The sequence below is a fragment of the Anas platyrhynchos genome, chromosome 1 (genome assembly GCF_047663525.1).
Source record: "Anas platyrhynchos isolate ZD024472 breed Pekin duck chromosome 1, IASCAAS_PekinDuck_T2T, whole genome shotgun sequence".
In the NCBI taxonomy this organism is placed as follows: domain Eukaryota; kingdom Metazoa; phylum Chordata; class Aves; order Anseriformes; family Anatidae; genus Anas; species Anas platyrhynchos.
Genome location: NC_092587.1, coordinates 125497351 through 125522002, shown reverse-complemented (window position 1 = coordinate 125522002; position 24652 = coordinate 125497351). Strand labels below are relative to the sequence as shown.

Here is a 24652-nt window from a genome sequence, read left to right as displayed (position 1 = left end):
GTTTTGGCAGGGGGAGGGAGTGAAAGTAAGATTGGTTGTTTTTTTACCGGGCTGGTGTTTATAGGGGACTTGTCAGCTTCCCGCACGCTCCAGCCGCTGTCAGTGCTGAGCAGCAGTGCAGGGAGAGGGCACGGGTGGCTCTGCTTAGACCCACTGCTGGATTCGCCTCTCGTCCCAGGTGCTGCCCACGGTAAGCTTTCCTCCCGTCTTAACTGGGACACGGTGGTGCTCGCTCGGTGGGGTTTTCAGCAGCAGGCTTGTTTTTGTCTGTGCGTGAGAGCGGGGGAACGGGAAAACGGGTCTGTGAGATAAGAACTGACCTCCTTGGGGCTGCCAGCTGCCCCGCTGGGAGCCGGGTGGCAGCAGAAGTGAGGGGGTTAGATGGGAGCCCTCCCGTTCTTGCTCCGGTTTGGGGACCGGGGGGTTGCAGCCAAACTGCTTTGTGCCGAAAGCTGAAGGCTCTCGACGAGCATTTCTGGCGTCTCCGCTGTCTGAGCGACTGCAAATCCTTTCAACAGGTACAAGAGCTGCTATTTAGGAGCATGTTGTGAGCGCTGGGCTGCACTTCTCTCCGATGCACTCAGTGCAGGTGATTGCACTCATGAGGGGTGCTGCGAAAAGCACAAGAAGGAGCTCCCGAAACGCCACCGGGGTGCTTCTGTGCAGGGGATAAGCGGGCGCTCGGTGATCTGTGTAGGAAAAGCATGCAAACATTTCCGCTCCTGCAGCACGAGAGGCCGGAGGGACGCGCACACCGCAGGCAGTGTGGTGTGGGTTACACCAGCGGGGCTTCCCCAGGCTGGATCTCCTGGCCCCATGGCACCCCGGCAGCCGAGGGAACCCACATATCCCACCTAGGAGACATCAAAGGGGTCTCCTCCAAACAAGATGCCTCTCAGAGGTCCAGCACCCCCAGAAAACTTTGGGGAGGGCTTGCCTGTGCTCTGCAAGGCGGAGGATGGCAGGCAAAAGGTGGACTCAGCTGCGTGCCCAAATGCTGGCACCCTGTAGGGGACCCAGGATGACTTTTTGGCCGAGTGCCTCATCGTCAAAGCCCTCCTTGCAGGGATGCTGAGTGTGTCTCCTCGCTTTTCATTTTGTCTTTTGTGTCTCTTCTGTTGTTTTAGATAAAGAAGAATTGTTCCAGAATTTATTGGGACAGATTGCCGAGCAGTTCTCAAGGTAGGATGCTGAACATCATTATTTATTTAAAGTTTTGTTTCTTTTATCAGCCAGAAGTGACAATTTCACAGGAGGCAGAGAGGCATTTAAAATCTCTTTCAAATCCCTCTCTTCCTGACGAATTTAGGCCAGGTACACACGTACCTCCTGCTGAGAGCAATGCGGTAGCTTAAACCGAGAGCAATTCTAGCTTATATTTGATCTAAAATTAAATGTTCTTACAGTGCTTCTGCCCTCTTAGGAAGCAAATGAAATGCTCCTTTGTAGAACACAAAACCCAGCTGATTTGTTCCATTTTTTCCCTTTATCACATGCACGCGTCCCTCCTCAGTGAGGATTTCTGAGCATCAGTAGGGGCTGCTAATTTCGTCCCAGCTAGTTTTGGCAGGACAGATCAACTCCACCACGGCTCAGCACATCACCAGGTTAATTCAGAGGAGAGCTGCAGCATGTGGCAGCACCAAGGTGCTGCTGTTGAGCAGAGCATTATCAGTTTCACATCGCTTCCCGAGGGGTGGGTAGAGCAAACACCAAGTCACTGCAGACAGGAGGGTGCTGGAGCGTTGCAGAGCTGCAGCAGATTCACAGAGCCACAACAAAATCCTTTGGTTTTAATTATTATTAATTTTTTTTCCTGAAAATGAAACGTGTGGATTTTCTGCCCCAAACTCTGACATGGCCATGGAAAATCTTCTTTTCCTTACGGCAGCCACAAGTGGCCCTGATCAATCCACCCGAAAAGTTTCTGGCAGTCTGTAGCTAGGGTCGCCACGGCGCTAACTGTATGACATTAATCCATGAGGGTTTTCTTTCCAGGGTTTTTAAAATCAATGAACTGAAAACGGAAGTAGCTAATCACTTGGCAATGCTGGAGAAAAAGGTTGAATGTGAGTGTCCCTGTGCTCGCGTCGCAGAAACCCTTGCTCTCCCACCCCGGAGCACCCCGTCCCCTCCCGCATCCCCTGCCATCCCCGGCCCCGGCCCCACATCACCCCCCTGCACCCAGCAGCCCCCCAGCACCTCCGCGGGGGTCTCCCCCACAGCATCGCTCTGCTAACACACCTGCAGCCCGAGCTCTGCCTGCTACGCCCTTAGCTAACTGCAGGAAGGTGTCGCAGCTGCCTTCTGCTTTGGGTCAGCGCGCTGGGTATGGGCACGGGTCATGCATTTTGTCTTTCGGTGAGCCTTTCTCCTCTGGGAAGCACCGCCTGTGAGTCAGGCTGGCGTGGGGCTTGTTCTTGCTGATTTCTGAGCCATGAGCACAGGGGCTGCACCTCCTCGGCCCTGGCCATCCGCTGGCACGTGCAAGGCAGCAGCAGCAGCATTTTGAGCTCGCCTCGCTTGTTCCGTGTGCTGACGGTGACCCAGTTGGTTTTAGTTACTGTGCAACAACAAAGTCAAGTTCATCTGGTCAAAGAGCTCCTTTTCTGTTATTTTTTTTTTCCAGGCAGCATCCAACTTACCATTTTTCAGTATACTGTGCATAGAGCAGACCTGGGAAAGGCAGGGTAGGGGGATGAACAAGGTGCCGTCACCCGGCACAGTTTTGACACCAAAGGCCACATCCTCATTGATATGCAGCATTTAAACTTCCCCGACACTACAGCTGCAAAGAGCACTTTCTCACTGGGGCTGGCTGGGAAAAAAAAAAAAAAAAAAAAAGTTTCTGGTTCGTGGAAAAAGTTGTTTTCCTGAAATTTCCCTCAACCAGAAGCTACCTTGACCCTGCAGCTGCTCAGCGAAAGTGATGCCTTTGTCAGCAGGAAAGGGGAAAAAAAAAAGCAGTCTCATTCAAGGAGCAGCTGCAGGGGAGCCCTCCCAGGCCCCCCCCCCCCTTGCGAGGAGCCCAGCCAGCCACGGGCTGGCCAAGGCAAATGCAAGATGCAGCAAAATGCTGCTGTTCTGCATGGCTGCTCCCTGTGGCACCTCTGGCAGCCCCCTCCTGGGGGAAGGAGCTCCCTGGGAAGGAGCTGCTTGAGGTGGGACCTCCCGAATTCGCCATGGAGCCACATCTGCAGCTCCCAGGCTTGCACGTTTGCAAAGCAAAGCGGAGGGGGAGGGAGAGCCCAGCCTCCCCTCTCAAGCAGGGATCCCAGGGGTTGCTCGAAGAGCCCCGTTCCAGGGCTGGATGCAGCCCAAGGATTTCTTTAGACAGCACAGGGTCTTTTCAGGAGGTATTTCTTGCTGCAGAATAATATAATGGGCCCTTCATCAGCGCACATGACAAGGCCATTTATCACTTGCAAGCCAAACGGGAAAAGAATTGTGCTTTTGTTTTGCCTTCTCCCCCACCTCCTTCGGAGATCCCTTTCCCACCACTCTCACGTGCGATCTCCAGGACTTCTTCCCCGGCGGGGTCGTGTGTGCAGGGATAAGTGCCCACGACAGCACAACATCTGCACCTCACATGGCACGTTCGCAGCTTCCTTCCCACTGCTGTCCAGAGACGTGTTTCAAGGAGCCCAAACTTTTCAAGTGATTTTTTGAGATCCAGCCTAAAGCTCAGACAAGGCCTCCGTGCAGGGAAGGCGCTGGGAACGCTTTGTGCAGCAGCCTACACGGGGATGAGGGAGCTGGCAAAACCCTTGACAATTTGTAAGCGTCTCACATCCACCTGAAGAAAATAATTATGTAAATTCCCTGCCCCCCTGGAGAGGATTTGGAAGCAAGCTGAAGAGACGCAACAGGAAAAAACGCTCAGGGCTGCTATTTTGCTCCGTATCTCCTCTCCCCTCCACGGTTGCCTGCCCTACCACCCCGTGGGTCTGGTGACCCTGCTCTGCTCCTGCTGCTTTGCACGGGCACCAGCCACCACTTCGGCAGTCCCCAAGCTTCCCCCAGGTGGATACCCTTGAATATATAGCAGCGCAGGAACTGGGTATCCAAAAAAAAGCACAACGTGATGCCCAGAGTACAGATACTGACTAAGCAGGATGGCATCGTGCTTCTATTGTCACTTTGTGATCACTCAAAGAAATTGCTTTCAACGGTGCTAGACAAGAATATATGTTCACCTGGAAATGGGGTTTTTAAGTGGAGGGTATCCCTGTGATCAAGCATAAATCAAACTCCTTTTCCTCCCGTCTCCTGGTAGATGACATTTTTGGCTTGGTTCAAAATCTTTTCTTTTTTTTTTTTTCCCCCTTTCTTGTTTCCTCATTCAAAAGCAATTTTTGTTGTTACCTGCACAAAGAAATGAGGTCTCTGCTTAACTGCAGAGCTGTGCCCTTCCAAGACAGATTTTCATCACGTTCGTGTTCCCCTCCAGATCAGCACGGTTTCCATGCTCCTCTTCTAAGAAGGTGACTGAATGCTTTTTGGCCCGTTGCGCCTTCCCTCCAGCTCCTTGAACCACAGCTTGGCCGTGCAAGCAGTGAGTTCAGCAAACAAAACGAGCTGTGAAATGGCTACACGTGAACGACACGTTCCTCATAAACGGTGCCACGCTACGTCCTTGAGCGTGCTGGCAGTTCCCGGGAGGGGAAGGGAGAATATTCCTGCACTCGCCCTTTGCGGGGTGTCCCAGCTACGTGCACCGAAATGCGTTGCAGCACGAACGGGCAATCAAACTTTCTGCCTCGTGGCGCTCCTAATTACACAGAGAGGGGGGATATAGGATTTTCTGTGCCGCATGCAGAAATTACCTTTGATTGCACAATTGATTGGCAAAAGCATGTGACGGATCTTCGATGCCTATAAAGAGGAGATCAATGGTGGCGGGCAAAATTTTTCAATGCTCCTCTCTCGCTCCTGCAGTCTCGCTTTGGCTTCTCCATGCCCAGCGATGCCTCTCAGTGCTCCGCGGGAACTTTCAGATTAAAACCTTTTATCTTAATGGGAATTCAGATCCTACTGCAGCATGTTTGTCTAGCTGCGCTTATCACCCCATCGCGGGAGGGATTTTTTTTTATTTTTTTTTTGCTCAGGATATCCTTTGATTCGTGCTGTACGGCAGAGAAGTCAAGGCATCAGAACAAGCCGGCGGCTGCTAACAATCGTGGAAAAGCCGAGGCGTTGTAGCCGGTCCGTGAATTAAAATACTCGAGCTAGTACCTGAAACTGGCAGCCAAGAATGCCTATGGGTTTTCAAGACATATCCCTTTGGCAGCACCCGCGTGTGCGAGAGCCGGGGCAGGCTGTAGGGGCTCGCTCGCTCTCTGGACAGCCCCCCCTGTTAAAGCCCTTTGAGATTTTGCACAGTTGTGAAAGCAGAGCCTTTGGGTTTCGCCATGGTAACACCCCTGGTGTTTTCCTTTGTTGACAGTGGAAGGCCTGAAAGTGGTGGAGATTGAGAAATGCAAGAGCGACATTAAAAAGATGAGGGAGGAAATGGCAGCGAGAAGCAGCAGGTAAGTTCTGCACCAGCCCTACCCAGAGAAATACGCGGCCGCTTTCAAACCCTCCTGCAACACTTCTGCGGGATCGAGTCGCCCGCTGGGCTTAGAAGCAACGGAGCAAGGAAAGAAACAACAAATTAATTTAACATTTGAGGAGCCGGTGCCATTCATCAGCTAAAGTAGCTGGGGCCACCTGAATAGAGAAGCAGGTCTTGCTGTGGAGGGTGATTTTTCCTGTGCCTCACCAGGCTGAATGGCAATGCTTCATCCAGATGTGCGGGGAGAGAGGGAATGGGAAAAGACCTTTTGCAAAATGTGGTGCTTGCTTAGGATCTGCTCCAATTAGCTCCAGTAAGGTTCAAACCACGTTCTGGAAAATAGCAAATATCTGTGGAACTGCTCTCCTAATTACGATCTCGTGCTATTTATAAAGCATCCATTCCAATTTTGACAAGAATTTGGGAATTTACTTTATAATTTGAGGGCTCGCCACAGTTGTCAAGCTGGGTTTGGCTGTAATTAAAACAACAGCAGGGAAAAAATACGTTTCGTAGGGTACTCGGTCTCAGCTGGTGAGCCTGCCCCCGTGTCACCAAAGGGCCCCGTCGGGACAAGCACATCGTCACTGCAGGATGATCGATGGGGAAGGCGACTGAGCGGGAGGCACCTCGCCCTGAGCGGGGCTGAGGGGTTCTCAGCAAGTGTAACTGTGCTGTGCTGGCAGCCGCACGCTTCGTCTTCATCTGGGGTCAAACTCAGTGGCCTTTAATCAAAACTGGTTCCTCCTGAGGGCAATGGGGGTTTTGCTAGAAGAATTAGGCTTTATAATGGCTCGCTTTTATAAATTTTACTGTCCGGATATTCCAGGAGATAGGGAATTAACGCAGTCCGCTTCGGTCTAAGGCCCATTTCACCTGTCGTACTGGCATAAACATGGAGTGATGTTATTAACCTCGGGAGACCTACTCCAGATCCACACCAGTATGAGAGATTGCAGGTTGCTTCGCGTCTCCTTCAGGTGTGTGAGGAAATTTCCTTAGAAAAGGCAGAGCTCAGATGGGCAGCAAATGCAAACGCACATATGCAAGTAACATCCTTTTTTTTTTTTTTTTTTCTCTGCTGCTGTGGGGAGCTGGGAGAGTTGCATTTAGGGGTGCAGCGATGCACGAGCAGATGGATAAAGCCAAAAAAAGGCGGCTATAGCAGGTTCTCTTTCGCGGGGAGGCCGCCAGGTGCTTCAGGAAGCACCAAGCTGCCCCAGCAGCAGCCGTGACTCATTCCCGTGGCAGGCTGTCCTTTTACAATCTGCATTCTGTGGCACAAACGGCAACCTGCGAACAGAGCAGCAGGAGCAGGGAGTGCTGTGTCGGCCCCGGGCCAGGCTGGCTGTACCTGGTGTCACTTGTCCCTCTGTGGTGGCCAAGAGGGCTCTCGGTGGCCTGGCCACCAGGAGGTCCCCACTGGGAGCTGCTGAGGATGAGCAAAGCAACTCCACTCACGCCCACTCAAATTGAATTAATTTTTTATTTTTTTTATTTTTTACCAGTCTGCTTTCTGTGCTCACGCTAGCAGATGCTAATAACATTATAGTGCCATTTAAAAACCCGACCCTTTGCAGATACAGTTTCACATTTGTAAAGGTCTGATGCATCCCAGCTCTGGTGTGCTCCCCAGCTTGGCAGGAGGAAGGCTTCAAAGTTTTAATGCAGCTGGGAAATAGGGGCAGTCGGCTGGCCCCCAGCTAACCCAGGCAGTCAGCTCCAGTTAGGGCAAGGAATGCCCCAATCTCACTGTTTTTATCCCATTAACTCCCCTCACAGTGGCGTTTTGAGGAAGAGGATTTAGAGGTGATGGAGACAGCTTTTCACCAGCTGAGAATCCCCTTGTGCAGGGCAGGAGGAGGCTGCTGGCTGAAGCTGGCTGAGCACTGTGGGCTAAAAGATGACATAACTTTGCGGAGGATTGAGACAAAACCATGCAAAATGATAGCATAGGTCAACATTAAAAAAAGTCAAGAGGCCAGGGCCAATTCCCAGTAGAGAAGAAAGGAGAGAGGAGAGAGAAGAGAAATGATATCAAATCTGTGAATCCTGAAAAAAAGTGCCAAAGCATGTTAATGGACTACTTTGGTTCGCTTTGGTTCACTTGGCAGAGGGGCTGAAAAGTGAGAAGGGATGATCCAAACGTTAGGACTGCAGGGATAGGTGCAAACTGCAAGGTCATCATCACAGGACAGTTATCAGAGCCCGTGTGATCAGGCACCAGGGAACCGCGTGCTGAGCTGAAGCATTATCTGATTGCTGGGGGTGACACCATGGAGCAATTGGTTTTATTGTGCCCCTGTGGCTGTGGGGACACTTCTACGACTGCCTATGAGTTCCTTGCCCTCACGGTGTGGTGCAGAAACCTAGATGTCCTGCAAAGGCTGGAGCATCTCCCAGCATCACAGCCCTCTGCTCAGATGGGATAGCATCAGCTTGGCTCTTCTGCATGCAGAGGAAGAGTAGATAGCTGGCAGCTGGTGGCAGTAATCAGGAAAGTGTTAATTACTTGTAATTGCTGGCAGTGGCTCCCATCCTCCAGGACCGGGGAGCCAAGCAGACTGGATCTGCTAAGCCTTGGTGCCTCCGTGCTGTTGTCCCAGCTGAAGGACAGCGGGAGAGATGGTCATGCCCCAGAACAGATGCTCATCCGCCCTGATGCAGCCTTGGAGTCTGCAAATGTCTCCAGCATGGCATGTGCAGACACAAGATGCTCGCTGAAAGAAAAGTTACTTGGTTTAAGTATTTATGGATACCTGTCTGAAGAAAGATGCTCCTAGGCTGAATTCAGAGACACAGAGAAGGGGCAGAGGAGCGTTGCACAAGGGGAGAAAATCCTAAAGAGGATCACACTTTTAAACCTTTTGAGCAGCACCACGTTAGAAAGAGGTTGGGAGGCTGCATGGTTCTCCAAGCGATGCCTACCGAGACACCAGAGCACTTCTGGCACTTCTCAAGGCACCGTGGTTTTTCATTCCCTCAATATTTCATTCCAGGACTACCTGTCCCTGCAAGTACAGCTTTTTGGATGAAAACAAGAGGCTGACTCCCCGGCGGGATGTACCATCCTACCCAAAGGTACGGTGCAGCGCTTGATCTGACCACATGCTTGCTGCCCTGACAAGTGCTGGCTTACAACCCCCCAGCTCTTCTAAACCCAGGGCCTGATCCAAAATCCCTGGAAGCTAATGGAAAAGCTTCCGTAATGTCGTTGCCTGCGGTGAGCTTCAAGTTGGTTCCTCAGTAGTCTTTAATACTTGAAAGCTCATTAGCGTTTGAAATGTTAATGAACGTTTTGCGTTTGTCAACATTTAAGCGCTCTTTTGTCTAGTTATATTTGTTTATTCTGCATGCTCGTAGTAAACAACCAGAAAGGCCTATAAAGCTCTACTGTAATTGAAAATAATTCTGCTGCCTGGTTTCTCCTAATGGATTATTTTTTAATTTAAAAAGTAATTTATGGGGATGCTTCACCTAGGGAAACAGAGAGAAAATGCGACATTGGATTCTCTCCAGGATGATTCATTGTCCCTGAGAAAAGAAGTTAGTGTATTGGCTAGACAAAAAAAAAAAAAAAAAAAGAAAACAACACAGTAGTGCTTGAAGAAAAATGTCTGCTGGGTACATACAAGTAGAAACCTGCGGTGATGAATGGGGCTGGGACCATGAAGCACACTGGATCTTTGCTCTTTGCTCTGGCCACAGTTTTTCAAAGCTACCAGGTGTGCTCTGCCCCGCGCCCAGCCCAGGCCTTCACAAAACACCAGCTCACACGCATGCAAATCACGCTAACAGCAGACATTTGCTTGCACACATCAAAGCTGGCTCGGTCACTCTCGAGTGCACGTGGTCACCTGTGGTGCAGGTGTATGATATGGACATGCGTCCTTGCAAATTTGTCCTCAGAGCTTTAGAGAGCAGCCCATTGTAAGTCCTACCGTGCTAGTAGAAGGCTGCTGCTTATTCTGTTCTGCCTAGCAAAAGCGACGTCTAGGTCTCTGAAGCTGCCTTACATTTCTTTTCATTAACTTTTGCCCAATGGGACTGTGTTCCTGACATTAACACACATTTCCATAAAGCACCAGTTCTAAAATTGATTTTTTTTTCCCCCTTAGTAACTTCCTTTGATAATAAATTAGATTTAAAGTCAAATCAACTTTAGATCTACCACTGTGATACTACAACCCTGAATTAACAACCAGAGTTGTACTGAGTGACTACGAGGCAAACCAGTAGTCTGTATTCCTCAGAGACCAAAGCTCATAGGCGTTTTGGTTTCAGAAGAAGTTTGGCTTCTGTTTGATAGATTTGTAAAATTTGTTATCAGTTGTCAGGTGCTGGATTTGTCCAATGTTAAGAGAGGCTAGGAAGTGATGAATCCATTGAATGAAGATGTGAACAAATAACAAACCAGGACTGGCAATTCACAGACTTCTTGCAGAACATCATTATTAAATGTACATTATATATTCAAAAGCATCATTGCCTTCTCAAGAAGAAAAATTTGTCTTCGGTGTTACCCTTCCTTGAGTATCAACAATTTGAGACTCGGGTAATTTCATTCACCTGCTCAGCACAGTAAGCCCAAACTAATTAGAGACAGCCATAGTAAATGTGCCAATTAAAGCTACAAGGCTTTTGTGTCCCAGAATGACTCTGATCAACAGAGTCTTGAAAATGTGATTCAGGAGAGTGCAGATCTTGCCTGTTTTTTTAACCCTCCGTGCTCCTTTTTTTTTCATTTCTGTAAACAAATTGTAACTGGCCGATGAGCTCAATTCTGTTTTGTGCCTCTGAGCGTAACAATAAAAAATCACTCAAATCGCGCAGGCTGACAACCGCTTTGAAAATGTAGGCGTTCTTGAAAAAATACACAGAGTGGGAGCATAAATCACCCGAAAGATGATACATCACACCCGGCAGCTAATTTAGTGCTACAAGCACAGACGCTCCGCAGCATCCCGCCAGGACTGGCTGCACCGCGTGTCGCGATGCTCAGCCGGCAGAGGAGTCGGTGCAGTCAGAGACGGATCCACACCCATGCCCTTTACATCCCCTTGCTGGATTTACCTGCAAGCCCACTCATAACACCTCCATCCTCTTCCATCTCCTCCCAAACCTACTCTGCGAGGACCCCCGCCAATCAGCAGCCCGCTGCTAGGCAGGCAGAGGGAGAGACGTGTTGCTTTTTGCTTGGGAAATCCGGCTAAACCCCGTGTGGATGGGAACTGGTGGCAGGGGACCCTTGCTAATGCTGGCTGTTTTTTTATCTGCAGTACATGCTGTCCCAGGAGACCATCGAAGCACTCCGGAAACCAACGTTTGACGTCTGGCTGTGGGAGCCCAACGAGGTACCAATACCATTCTAGCTGGGTTTTCACTTTTTCTGAGAGCCAGAAAGGCCAGAAGAGCCCTTTCAGATAGTCCAGAGCATTTTTTTCCCTTCTCTACGCCTTACCCAATGTATTTCTTTCATCTTCTTATCATGGTACTTTTCCCAGCCAGATGCCAGAGAGATAATGTTAATTATGATATTCTGACCCCTCTTTTTTTTCCCCTTTAATCTTTTCCTAATGTCCCACAATGACCAGTGCGCTATCATTGCTGCCACAGGAGTTCTCCTGTGCCATTTCATCTGAAAAAAAATCAATCCCTAGCAAAGCTAGGCATCAGCAATAATCAGTGAAGCTGAGTGCTGCTGTATGAAGGCAGGCAGAGGTGCATGTGTTGATTCACACACTTTTAGGAAAGGGTTTTTCTGCAGTGCATTGTGAAGAGGTTGCCAACCAGCATGCATGACCTGTCAGTATTTTCTTACCGCTTTTTCTTTTTTTTTCCTATTGCTGCTGCAATTTTTTAGTGCTATTAGTGTTATTCTTTGTTCGTCACCTGTACTGCAGAAGCTCCTAGGAAGCCCACATGTAGACCTCTGCAGAAACTTGAAGGTGAAGGATGCCTCCGTAATGGTCCGCTTATAATATAATCTAAAGCAAGGCTCAGTAAATAAGAGCAAATGTCACCTAGGAAAAATGTAAGGGAGAGCAGGGCTAAACCAGGGGTTTAATGCTGGGCTTTCGTCGAGGGAAGGAGTGGGTTGTTCTAGCAGCACCTCCAGCAGCAATTACCTTAATTACTGTCTCAGTAAGACGAGTGCAAGAGTCATTCTGGCTCAGCACCTCTAGAGCAACATGACATGGAAAAACACCCCACACCCTCCCACAGGAACAGCATGCTTCCTGTCGGATATTGCATCTGGCTGCTAGAAGAGCAGAAGGGCTCTCCGGTGGCTTTGGGTCAGTCTCCCACTGGCAGAGGCTGGCAGCACATCCCATGGTCTGTGCCAAGCTGGGGCTGGTGCTCAGCAGTTCCAGCTCCCTCCCCCAGCCCTTTTTCCCTGTATCCCAGCCATACGGCTGCCCAGGGAAAATAGCTCGCCCCCAACTTTTCGGCTCTTGTCAGGTCTAACACACGAGAGAATTACGACCTGCCAGGTGGGCCGCAGCACTGCTGGCTCGTTGCTCTGCCTGTTAAGGAAGAATAGGGACAAAACAGAGACAAAAACCATTATCCACGGATTCTTGTGCGCTGAGGCATAGTGTTTTAGCACAGCAACTCGTTCCGAGTGCTGGGAAACACTATATGGTGGCGTGAAGGAGGCTAACAAGAGGGTGTGGAGATTAGGCATGCCCTGCAAGGAGGCGTGCTGCTCAGCAATAAGATACTGTGCAAGCTCGGGTGAGCAGAGCACCAGATGGGTTTGTCTCACCCTTTCAGCTCTGGCTTGTGTTTACAGAGAGTATCTCGATTCTGCCAGTGCTTGTTTAGCAACGAGCATTTGTCTGCATGCCCCACGTGGAGCAGGCAGATTACAAACCTGAGTTTCTCTGCTTTAGGTGGGCTAGGGGCAGGACACGGTGGTCTACAGCAAGACACTGGGAGCACTGAGCAGCTTCTGGCATTGCCCCTTGGGTCCTGTAGGAAAGACTTTTTCTTCCTGTTTGAATGACTCAAAATCAGCCCCCTTGTTTCTGCGTGAACGATGTATATTCCCTGGATACATACAAAAATTCATCAGATGAAGTCATTTTTCTGGGAGTGTTTGCGAGAGCCTACATAACACAAACCTAACCGACTGAAAATATCTCCCAGGCCACATTGGTGACATTGCACTCATCGTATCAAAACCTCTGGATCGGTCTCCAGCGAGGACTGCAGCGCCTCGTATCACAGCTGCACTTTACCCCCTGCAGATTTTGCCCTCAGAAATGGGAATGCAGATACGCAGGCTCCTGAACTCCCGGAAATCTGCTCGTGTCTGGCGGGTGGCAGCTGCTATGTGCCCAGACACATCCGATTATCGATACCTCTCGTCTACAACATGTTTTCGAACCCAGAAGACGAACGGGGAGCGGCAGGGAGGAACTGCCTGCATCCCCTTCCCGCTGCAGAGCAGATGCTGTCTCGGAGGAGCAGCCCGCCCTCGCCTTTCAGCTGCTGGGAGTCACAGCTAGAGTTCAAGGGAGTGGATGGATGTTCCCAAACCCGCGGCAGTGTTGCAGAGTTCGAACCAGAGCACGCATTTCTTGAGGGATAGCTTTCTGCTCTCAGTTTCTGTGCAGCTAGGACCTCAGCCGTTTCCATCCCATGATTTCATTGAGAACTAGCACAAGCCCACATCCCCCCTGAATTAGAAAAATGGCTATACTTTTTCACGAGAAGAAATTGCTGTGATATGTACAAATCACAATTACTAAAGAGAGCTGGTGTGATTCAAAGCCCAGCACAAAACCTGTGAAGTCCACAGCGATCTGCCTACTTCAAAAAGCTCTCAGAACCTCTCTGCCTCCCCTCTTGCACTGTCTTTAATCATGCAATCTTTGAACATCTTTCTTTCATCTTAGCAAGAAGGCCCTGCAATTATTCAATGCTTGCAAGGAGGAAATTCACTTTGCAACATACTGTAAACTCAGACGATATTTACCGAGCCAATAACCTGTCTATTCCTGCCTACAGATGCTGAGTTGTTTGGAACATATGTACCATGATCTCGGGCTGGTGAAAGACTTCAACATCAATCCTATCACGTTAAAGAGGTGGTTGGTAAGTATTTCAAATTACTGATATTTGCCATTTTTCAAATTTAAAATCAATAAGTGAAACACGCAAGGAATTAATTTGGCTTACGCAAGTAATACCACTGAAATCAGGCAATCTATACAAATTCTTAAAGTTTAAGTCCTTCAGCAGATGTTTGCATTCCTGTGGTCACAGATGACAATTCTCAATGACAATTTTTTAACTGCCTTGCATTTGTTTGCTGAGCTTTCTATTATTAAGAGCAGTTCATTTCCAGTGAGCGCTCTTGGAAACAAACATAAGTGGATGAGTACAAGATATCTGAAGCTACAAGATGAGTAGCTTCAGATATCAAAAAAAATAGTCTTTGCAATAATTGTTCAGTGTGCTTAATCACAGGGAGTAAAAGAGCAAGGCCGGAAGGAAAAGGAAATTCTGAGAAGCTAAATAACTTTGGTTTTTTTTTTCTTTTTTCTTTTTTTTCCTTTGGTCTTTAATGTTGAGAATTTGGCAGAGATGCAAACCATGAAAGACAAGATCATAGCAAAACTAAGATGTCTATAGAAGAGATGCTGGAGCATTACAAAGTCAATGTTGTCAGGTCCAAGAAAGACTGCAAGACAAAATTTGCCAAAAGCATTGACTTTCTCAGGAGAAAAAAAAAAAAAAAAAAAAAAAAAAAGCTTTCTCAGAAAAACCTATCGTATTCCTAGAGGATGTGGAGCAGTAAATGTTCTGCTGATTGTTTAAGAAGGATTTAGGGATGCTCTGAAGAATTACAGTTAGCTGAACTTGCTCATCCACCTGGAAAATTGATCAAAACAAGACTTAAAAACATCATGTTCAGTATGTGGATGTCTTGTACAATTTCTGTAGAGAAGAATTATGTCTTGCCAGTCTCCTCCTGAAGACTGTGCACAGAATAGAGGGGACAGTTTGACTGTTTTACATGCTTGATGTAGACCCCCAGGAAGGACTGAACAAATTCCACACTTTCAGAGAAGGTGGCTAGAAAACACAAAGCATCATCTCAACAAGAGCAGAGGCACCTGGGCACCAGCATGCACAGGGCAGAGGTTGTCACAGCTTGGGGTGCTGCTGCAGGCTGAAGGCTTTAGGGTGATTAGAGACTGGAAGAAGGGATAAAGGGGACTACAGTTACTGTGATGTCCCTAGATAAGGCATAAAACTTAGCTGGAGTTTATGTGTAGGATCGGTTAAGCCATTTTAGAAAAATCCTATGACTGTATTAAAGGGGAGAGAAAAAAAAGGATCAGGAACTGGGAAATCTCTCCCCAAAGAAGGCAGATGAAAAGCTTGGTGCTGCTGACCTTAGAAAGCAGCTGAACGGAAGGGGTAGGATGAAACCCAATACAATCAGGGCTAGCACAGAGCAAATGAAACAGAAATCCTCCTCCTCCTGTCTCACAGCCTGAAAACACAGGCAACAAGGTGGCACGTCAGCACACACCAACATGCCACCCACGAGCACTAGGGCAGGCAGCTTCCCGTTAGCTTGCATCTCCACATAGTTTGTCACCACTGGCATTTGCGAACAATGAGGGGAGGTGTTTTGTTGGTTTTTTTTATGTATTTTCCATTCTCAAACACCAGCTTCACAGAAAGATGCTTTAAAAAAAAAAAATCCTGGAGGACTTTGCTTCCACCTGTGCTACCTCCCCAGGCACAGCGTGGGCACCGGTTTGAACTGAAAGTGGGTGAGGAAAAGCCGCCTCTGGCACACGCCTGCCTTCCTGCTCCCACATCCACTGGCTGCAGAAACGTTCCAGAAAGTGGAGGGGAGGATGACTAACGCAGCCCAGTCACTCCAGCCCTCCGGTGCTCTGAGTCAGGGCTCCCCTGGGATGCTCGGGGCTGCGCTGCTGGATGCAGACGTTAGAGCCCCGCGGTGCTGCACGGTGCCTGGGCACGACCACGGTGCCGGTGCGGTGGCGGTGAGATGCCGCCCACCAGCCCGGCTGTCAGCTATAGCGGGGCGTTAGTTGTTGTTTGTTGTAAAATGATGTGACATTTCTGAAGTCCCTGCTGAAGAAGAAGCTGAGCGGCTTTTGCAGTGAAGCCCCCCAAATATTTCAGAAGCATTGAAAGCCCACAGCTCTCTTGACTTCATCTAAAACCTCCTAGAATTTGGTTTCCTGGTTGAAGGGCTGAATCCTGGTGGGGCTTGAGGATTCTTGCAGTAAAATCACCCTTTATAAAGGTGATTAGAAGATTGCAAGAGAGGGCACTGGCGATGCACTTTGAGCTCTTTCCACGCCCCAGCGCTGCTGTTTACCCACCAGTTCAGGATGAGAGCACAGAGCCCTGTCGTCAGCCAGAGATGCACCTCCAGCTGTGCTGGGATGTTTGCCTGGGGCCAGCTGGTCAGAGGGAGAAGCTGATGCAGGCTTTACCTGCTGGAAGACTCTTGAAAGGCAGTGACCTCTCATCCTTCCCCCAAAAGTCAGCGTCAGGTCCCTGTGCTGTCACCCTGTCCTAGCAGAGACTGATGCTGGGCTCCACAGGACTCCTGTGGGGGCACAGAGTGCCTCCAGGGATGGCACTAAGCATACACACACATTTTTATAAAGAGCTCTCCCATCTTTGACCACTCCACTCCCTCTCTTTGCAGCTGTGCATTCATGACAACTACAGAAACAACCCCTTTCACAATTTCCGGCACTGCTTCTGCGTGACCCAGATGATGTACAGCATGATCTCGCTCTGCAGTCTCCAGGTATGTGTCTTTCTGTAGAAACCAGATTTGATCCAGTCAGAAATAGCCTTTTTTTTTCTTTTTTTTTTTTTTTTTTTTAATCCATAGTTATACATCTCAGCTCCTGTCATTTCTTACTGGGAGTATGGAGAAAAACTTGTTTGAATGAACTTGTTGAAGTTCATCCTATTCAGAAGCTGTAGAGATACTGAGTTTTTTTTTTTTTTTTCCCACTCTTTCCATAGCTTTAGTTAATGCAGAATATAATGGCAGCTACCTTCCAGCCCTACCTTAACTAATCAGGATGCCCAAATGACCTGTTAAGGGGCTGTGCTGCTATCTCCGTGCTTTTATATGAGCTCTGAAGTAAAAGCAAGTTTCAAGCAAATTGGCTCCTTTGAGCTGCTGCTATTTAATGCAACAAAGTCAAATCTGAGTCATTTTTGCTGGAAGGGAAGGCAGAATTCTCTCTCTTGACTGAAGTAAATGGATGTATAGAAAAATACCTCATTTTGCTCAGATTTGCTTCTCTCCGAAATGTAAATGTAGGTGGTTTTTTTTAACTTCTTTTAATTTCTGGGAACAGGGGAAGTAGAAATTGCAATACTACATTAACATTTTGTATTTTGCAGGAGAAATTTTCCCAAATCGACATCTTGATTCTCATGACTGCGGCAGTATGCCACGACTTGGACCATCCGGGCTATAACAACACGTAAGTCTGCCTTGTGCTTGCCTTAGAGCCTGTTGGGAAGGCAAAGCCAGCTGGCATTTTTGGCGGAGCAGGTTTTCCTTCTCACAGCTTGAGCTGGCAACGACCTTCCCCCAAGGCCCTGCCATTCACTCATGCATGGGCTAAGGCAGAAAACTCAGGTCTGGATGGGGGCTGCCAGCTGGCCTTGGCTCTGTAAGGGAAAGGCTTTTGCAGATCTTTGCCTCAGCTAGTCCCCCCGCTCCTGAGAAAACAAAGTAAATGTTTCACAGCTGAGAGAATGAAGGCATAGACGCATATAGCTCCACCATCCAAGATGGAATAATTGCACTAAAATGCCAAGGGTTATTTAACTTGCACATTACTTCGTAATTATAAATTATGAAAAGTATGTTCTCCTACTTAATACCGTGTCAGGAAATTAGGTTTGTTGACACATGGTCACTTTTGTGTGCATGTATGCCTGTGTGAAGAACAGAGGAAGATGATCTAATTTATTTGTGGCCACTCATTAAATAAGGGCAGAGCTCAGTTCTGACTGAGATCTGTGAGAATCTGTCCATCAGCATCAGTGGGGGTTGGATGAAGCCCAGACAGCTCCTTCTGTGTTTATTTTATGTGACTTTAAGCTACAGAGACTTGGTGAAATAATAAATAAATAAATACAAAGACGGAGGAAGAGTGTCTGAGATGATGTTAAAGTCCTATCTGTCTTCTCTAAAAGTCTGATTTAGTATTAACAATCAAAAGCCAAACTGCAGCTAATTGAATAAGTATTCAGAAGAATGTAAATAAAAGGAAGCAGCATGATTTAGAGCAGCTAGTGTGTGAGTCTGCAGGAGCTCTCATTGTTTTTCTTTCTGTACATTAGCTATCAGATAAATGCACGAACGGAGCTGGCAGTACGCTACAATGACATCTCCCCACTGGAGAACCATCACTGTGCTGTGGCTTTCCAGATCATTTCCCAGCCAGAATATAACATTTTCTCCAATGTCGACCAGGACCAATTCAAGCAGATAAGACAGGTATGAATGCTGGTCCCATCTGTGCTATACAGACTGTTCCCGCAGATGCAGCATGCACATCCTCCCTGCTGTATGCTGCAAAGTGAATCATTCCCCAGAAGGTAAGACTGAAAAAGCCCCTCGCACTGGGAGGATCCAAGAGGGATTCTTGGAAAATGTCCACAGGAGCACTTCCTGGAATGTCTTGCTGAGAAATAATGAGCACATCCTGACTGTTAAAGCCCATGACATTTTTTGTGTAGTTATTTATGTTATTGAAGGAGCCGATTAGCTCTGTCTGGGAAAGGATCATGATCTCGTGGTAGAAGTTTATGCTTTAAGAGAACGTTGCATTAATTTTAAGGCAGGGCTTCAAAATGGGAAAAGATTTGCAACAGCAGAGCACTTGTACAATTGAAGAGGCTCTGGCAGACTGAGAATTGTCACGGTTATCCTTGAGAAAGGAAAATATGCTAGAATTCCCATTAGAGCACTAGGGACCAAAATTTCTTCTTAGTTTCTACATTACAGCTTCCTTCACATCAACGGAAATTGCAGACCAATGTGAGGGCTCACACGCTGGTCCATTTGGAGTCACTGATTCTGCTGGTGCAGGGGAAGCAGGCATGGGCCCAAAAGGGACTGCTCTGCATGAGAAACCACAGCTTTAAATTAACCACGTATTTTCCCATCATAAGCCAAGCCTTGCACAAGGATATGGAGCTCCTAACATATTGGTTGTGCTTGGTTATTTCAAAGCCCTTCATCCAAGAAGGATGAGCACTACTGCTGGTAGTAGTGCTGATCTGCTGGTCTTTCTGTCTTCTTTGTTGTCTCCAGTAAGAGTCAGAACCAAAGTGTGCACCGTTTTGCAAGGGAACAAAAGTGGATCTTGGCAAATAGAGAGCAGCTTTTAGCATCCTGTTGTAAAGTTTGTATTTCCACACTTAGTCAATCAGAAAGGAAAAACCTTGGCACCTTTGGAATGTCACACCAGTGCCACATATCTGTCCAACCGAGATCTTCATATGCCATGGATTTTTTGTTACCCTTTTCCAGTTTGTTTGGTGGTTCCAAGTCTACATTGTGTTAACAATGTAGTAATACATGAGGTTTTTCATGTGTGAAAGACCCTATTTTACTCTGCAATAATAGGCTTTGTAAAGAATTTCAAGTTTATATGTGAACATGTTTTCTTTGCTAGGGGATAATTACGTTGATCCTGGCTACAGACATGGCGAGACATGCAGAAATACTGGACTCTTTCAAGGAAAAAATGGAAAATTTTGATTACTCGAATGAAGAACACATGACCTGTGTAAGGAGATTTTGTGGATTATCATTTTTCTGTGCACAGTGTGAAATCTTGTAGATTAATGTTCATTTATTTAAAAATCAAGATCCAAGGTTCGTTGTTAAAAAAGAATCCCCTGCCCCACCAAAATGATTTTAAATTTGGGATTAGTCTCTATTAAATAGACTATTCTGGCTTTAAAAGTCCTGGAGTCTTTAACACCCAGGGAAGCCTTTCCCCACAGCCTCTAAGCCCTGCTTCACAATGAGCTTCATGGCCTTTTGGGACCGAACCTCTTCACACAGGGAATCTCATCCCAGTGTTGCAGGCAGGGCAAACAAGGCAGAGTGCAGATAAGTGGTTTACACTGGGTAACTGGAAGAGCGGAACAGAATCCATTCGAGACCCCTGATTTATTTCTAAAGCTGTCCTTTCTGTCTGAGAACATGCCCTCCCACTGCATTGTAAGGACACGGGTTCTGGCTAGGGGAAAAGGGGCTGGCATGAAGACTAGAGTATTAAGGGATTATCCTTTTTCAGCTGAAGATGATACTGATAAAATGCTGCGATATCTCCAACGAAGTCCGCCCGATGGAAGTTGCAGAGCCCTGGGTGGATTGCTTGCTAGAGGAATATTTTATGCAGGTAAGAATGAGGGAGCACAACGGGCTGCTGTGGCCAGATCCCACCTCAGCTCTGGGTGCTCAGCTGGGACAGAAAGGCTTCTTTTATGGAAAGCCGGAGAAGCAGGTCAGCAAGACAAGCTGTTCAGAAAGCAAATGAATGCAACTGACTGCAATTCATGGAGGAAAGACAACACTCTTCTAGCTCACTGCATCTGCAGCTTTTTCCTCAAAAATACAATTTCTCTGTGCCTTATTGTTTTGGCCACCCAAAAAAAAGTGCCCGCAGGCCAGTAGGTGAAAATCTGCAGTGGGATATCTTTTTTGCATGTGTAGTCTCTGACTCCCCTGCCCATGAACTTGCATAGAAACAGTAAGTTATGGCACCACTGAGATCTGCACCTGAAGGCTACCGCCCTTTAGCTAGCTGTCTGCTTGGTACATTGCTCTTCCTATGGGCTTGCAGCCAAGATTAACATCCCTTAACTCTGGGTTTGTTCCAGAGTGACCGAGAAAAATCAGAGGGGCTTCCCGTGGCGCCTTTCATGGACCGCGATAAAGTGACCAAGCCGACGGCGCAGATTGGCTTCCTGAAGTTCGTTCTCATCCCCATGTTCGAGACGGTAACAAAGGTGGGTCAGCCAAGGCCAGGGGCAGAACCAGGAGCATGCAGAGCTTCGTCATGGGCTTTGATGGGTGTTGAATTAGCCAGGGAAATGAGGATGTTTGCTCCACACCCTGCCTTGTGTCCACTTCTAGCATGTACGGGTTAATGAATGCGAGAGGAGACGTCAGCTTTCTCTCTTGTTTTTCATCCAGCTATTCCCAGAAGTGGAGGAGGTGATGCTCCAGCCCCTTTGGGAATCCAGGGACCGCTATGAGGAATTAAAACAGATAGATGATGCTATGAGAGAGGTGAGCCATAAATATCTCCTTGATCAAGCAAACACTGTGATTTCATAAGCGAAACACTGTAATTTAATAGCCCTTTAATTCCAAAACAGTAGGAACGCTTCTAGCATAGTCATAATCATGAGAAACACATTAATCACACTGAGCTGGAGGCAGGCACGTGCCACGAAGCAGCCTGCACGCACACGAGCATCCTGCACCCACCCCAGCACGACTGAGGGGATGGAGATGCCTGCAGGAGGGGCACCTGGAGGCCAAGCCCAGGGAAAACAGCCTGAGGGGAGAGCAACAGCAAACTGCTCTTCCAGGAGGGAACTGCCTTCCCCTGGGAAGGAGCTGGTCTGGACTGGGTAGCAGAAAATGTCCTGGGCTCGGGCAGTTCAAGGGACTGCACCACCGAGACATCTTCTCTGGGAAGGAACCTCCGCTCACATGTCTGTCAACAGGGATGGGCTTGAATTTTATGAGGGGTTGCTCTCAGATGCACAGCATCTAGTAGGGTTGAACACAAAGCAAATGAAACCGTCCACAGCTCAGGCTGAGTGAGGACCTCTGTTTACAAAGAGCCTCTTGTTTTGACGTGTAAGGCTTAGGGAAGGTCGGATATACACGGAACAGTCTTTGCTCCCTCCAGCCACAGCTGTGTGGCCTCCAGGCTCCATCAGCAGGGCAGAGCCCAAGGCCAAAACCCAGGAGTGGGTGCCCCAGCCTGCCCCAGGAGGCATGTATGCCTTCCTTCCTTGCATGCCTCTTCCAGCACTTCATTGCTGTGCTGAGACAGGCAGCAAAACCTGCCTGAAAGGCATTGCACTCCTGGGTTTTCTCAGACATGAACAAATTTATCATGTAGACAGGACACTATCTGTCACTGTGTCATTAAATAAATTGGGAAGTGCCCTGGAGCACTGGTTGTGCTGATACCCTTTGTTATGGGGGAAATGAAGGTTCATTCACATGGATGTCCCAGGCTGGATGAGGAGGATGGTGGTGGCTTTCTGCTGTAGCTCCCACCTCCTCCCAAGTGGTTTGGAGGAAAAGCCTCTCAGCAGCACAAATCCTAAGGCTGGTTAATCAAAGACCACACATCTTGAGGGCGCTGAGTTATAAATGAGAATAAAGTCTTCAGTTTAGAGTGGAGCATTTCTCAAAGGAGGGAAGAAGAACTCAAAGATGAGTGCAAGACTTTCCAAGACCTCTTCATTTTTCAACCTGAGCTGAAATTTTACTTCTGCTTTACAGAAGCTGTCAAAACAGAAAGTTCATACAAACCGATGGAGCTTTAATTACGGTGTGTTGACACAAGAGGTCTTAGGAAAATACGAGCTGCCTGAATTCAGAAATAACCTGAAACAAGAGGGGTTAGCGAATAGTCCTAGAGCATAACGGGGCAGATGGTAGGAACACCGAGTTCTGTTTCCTCCAGGCCTCGCCCCAGAGCTGTTTGGATGAAATGTTGCCTGTGCCATAGCAAGCTGTGGGGAGATGAGTGCTGGATTCACAGCAGCTGTGCAAATCCACGGCGCTAACGCTGCTTTGCTCTTCCTCCCAGTTGCAGCAGAAGAAAAACGACAGCCTGACCACCGGCAGTACCGAGAAATGAGACGAGAAGGACTTTGAGCAAAGCATAACCCCTAAGGTTATTTTCTTTCCAAGAAATACTGTATTTGCCAACCAGACCTGACGGCTACGTCAAAACCCAGCGGGGACCACTCAGGAGGAGAGGTGGCCAGGAGGGATGCCCTGCCCGCCCGCCCGGGCGCTGCCACCCCTGCGGACGCCGCACAGATTGCAGCACAGCTCCCGCCTGCAGCGTTTTTGGCCACCACTGGGAATTAGGCCTGCTGTCTTTAAGGGCAAAGTGGAGCTGAGAAAGGAGCCGTTTCTGGAAAAAAAAAAAAAAAAAAAAAAAAAAAAAAAAAAAAACGATCCACTGGTGTCCAAAAACAAAAGAAAAAGTTGTTTTAGTCAAGATACCACATATACGTGTACAGCGGTATGCTAATTGCAGCATAGCTTAACAGATGCTTGTATTCTGACAGGGGCCCTGGCAGATATTTTTGTTTGCCAAGTAGGCCCTAATGACACATTTCTCTGTATTATTCTCTGAATTTTATAGTGTTCACAGTACATTGAGAAGCCCAGCAATTTTGTTTTTCTATACTAGAAGAAGTCAGAAAAAAAAAAAAAAAACCTTCATGGGTTTGCGGGTTCTCTCTGAGGCCCTGTACAGCTGGCGTCAGGGGGTCCTTCAGCACAAGCAAAGGGGGGGAGCACCACGCTGACACCACTGTGCAAGCAGATTTTTATCCTCGTGGAAGCAAAAAGCAACACCACCACCAAGAAGAACCTTCAAAGATGTACAGATTTTTTTTTTTTTTACTTTTAAACTGATCTGCTAAATAATATATTCTTCTACAGAAGTGGGTGTCGTACTTGTTTTCTTTTGCCTATGTGTCCACAGAGTGAACCCAAGTGAATGCAAGGTGAGGGGCTGTTAACGAGAGGGGAGGGTCTGGTCTCCTTAAGATGAGAGGTTTCAGAAACAATTCTGGTGATATAAGCATACCATGAGAGCAGCACGGAAGGAGCATCCCTTGCAGCGATGCCTTGCAAAGGCTGGGAGCCTCACAGACTGCAATATTATCTCAATGCAGCTATCCCTGAGTCCTGCTTGCACATTTCCCAAGCTCCTTGACAGAGCCACAGCCTGCTCGCTCTGCTGGTGCCTCTTCCTGCCCAGGCTGCCTGCTCCTTTAAGCAGCTGTTTGTGTGCATGCTTTGGGCTTTCTGCTGCAGGCTGGAGAAGGGTCTGCCCCCTGGATTTGCACAGTCCTGGGGGACCCCAAGGTAGATGTGAAATCCAAGCGTGGGGTCAGCTCCCAGCTCTGCAGGCGTCTTCACGAACAAATGAACTAAGCCCTAGTTTTGATTAACCTCAAAACTTTCGGTCCTTGAAAGTTGGACTTGAATTGTGTGGTTTGGACCTTTTCTTCCGCACTAAATCTTATAATCCAAAGTACATTGTGACCCAGATTGTTTTGCTGCGGAATTCTTCACTTCTTTTTCACAAATAAATCAAATTTACCATCTCCATTCAAGCAGATTTCCGTCACAAATCAGCTCCCGAAGCAGATGTGCTGTGCAGGAGCTATAAACAATTGCTTAGGACATGCCAAGTCCTGCACCGAGCTAGTTACACTAGATGAGAAAACCTGCTGTAGGAACTCGACTGCACCCTCCTCCCACTAAAATTGTTTAAGGGTTAGAGCCTGATAGGAAGTTTTGTTTCAGCAGGAAGACTTTTCTCTAACCATAAGCCCTGATCCAGCAAGTATTTATGCGTGCGCTTAGCTCCCACACGCCTCATCAGGGACCCTGGTAGCTAATTGCAGAGTGCAGGCTCCTCAGCTCTCCCTAATTGAAGCACACGAGAGCTTTGTAATGGATGGTTCTTGCTGCCTGCTTTGGCTCCAGCGGTTTTTCAGAGCAAACTGGAAAGCGTGCACTGCAGAGATGACCAGAGGATGCTGGTGCAATCCCGCTGACCTTACCGGAGCTGCATCAGACGCGTGGAGAGCCCTCCTCGGGGCTGCACTGAGGCATGCCGTGGTGCTGCGATGCTCTCTGTGGCTCACTGAAAGAGCAGGGAACGTCCAGGCTGCTCTTTATAGACAGTCGTAAAAAAGACCACAGTAATCATGACCTTCTGGCATATATGGGAGTGCCACGGCGCTCTTTAATCTCGTTTTCCT

The 24652-nt window shown here is 48.0% G+C and overlaps 1 protein-coding gene across 10 annotated transcripts in view; it reads left to right on the top strand.

Moving 5' to 3' along the window:
• The window catches only part of PDE9A (phosphodiesterase 9A), a 41630-nt gene extending 18310 nt beyond the window's left edge, over window positions 1-23320 (top strand). For 4 of the 10 annotated variants that reach the window (XM_038172759.2, XM_005030449.6, XM_021279185.4 and 1 more), the window contains 14 exons: window positions 1128-1182; window positions 1999-2069; window positions 5447-5531; window positions 8557-8638; window positions 10837-10911; window positions 13574-13660; window positions 16269-16373; window positions 16985-17067; window positions 17936-18092; window positions 19276-19389; window positions 19906-20010; window positions 20492-20620; window positions 20808-20903; window positions 22450-23320. In XM_038172759.2, the coding sequence (XP_038028687.1) occupies window positions 1128-1182; window positions 1999-2069; window positions 5447-5531; window positions 8557-8638; window positions 10837-10911; window positions 13574-13660; window positions 16269-16373; window positions 16985-17067; window positions 17936-18092; window positions 19276-19389; window positions 19906-20010; window positions 20492-20620; window positions 20808-20903; window positions 22450-22500 (1295 nt within the window). In that variant the 3' untranslated portion in view covers window positions 22501-23320. Of the gene's footprint in view, window positions 1-2; window positions 191-424; window positions 519-1127; window positions 1183-1998; window positions 2070-5446; window positions 5532-8556; window positions 8639-10836; window positions 10912-13573; window positions 13661-16268; window positions 16374-16984; window positions 17068-17935; window positions 18093-19275; window positions 19390-19905; window positions 20011-20491; window positions 20621-20807; window positions 20904-22449 lie in introns of those variants that run through there. The other 6 variants (XM_072028416.1, XM_013109270.5, XM_072028402.1 and 3 more) reach the window with 5 other exon arrangements.
• The last annotated feature ends 1332 nt before the right edge of the window (window positions 23321-24652 follow it).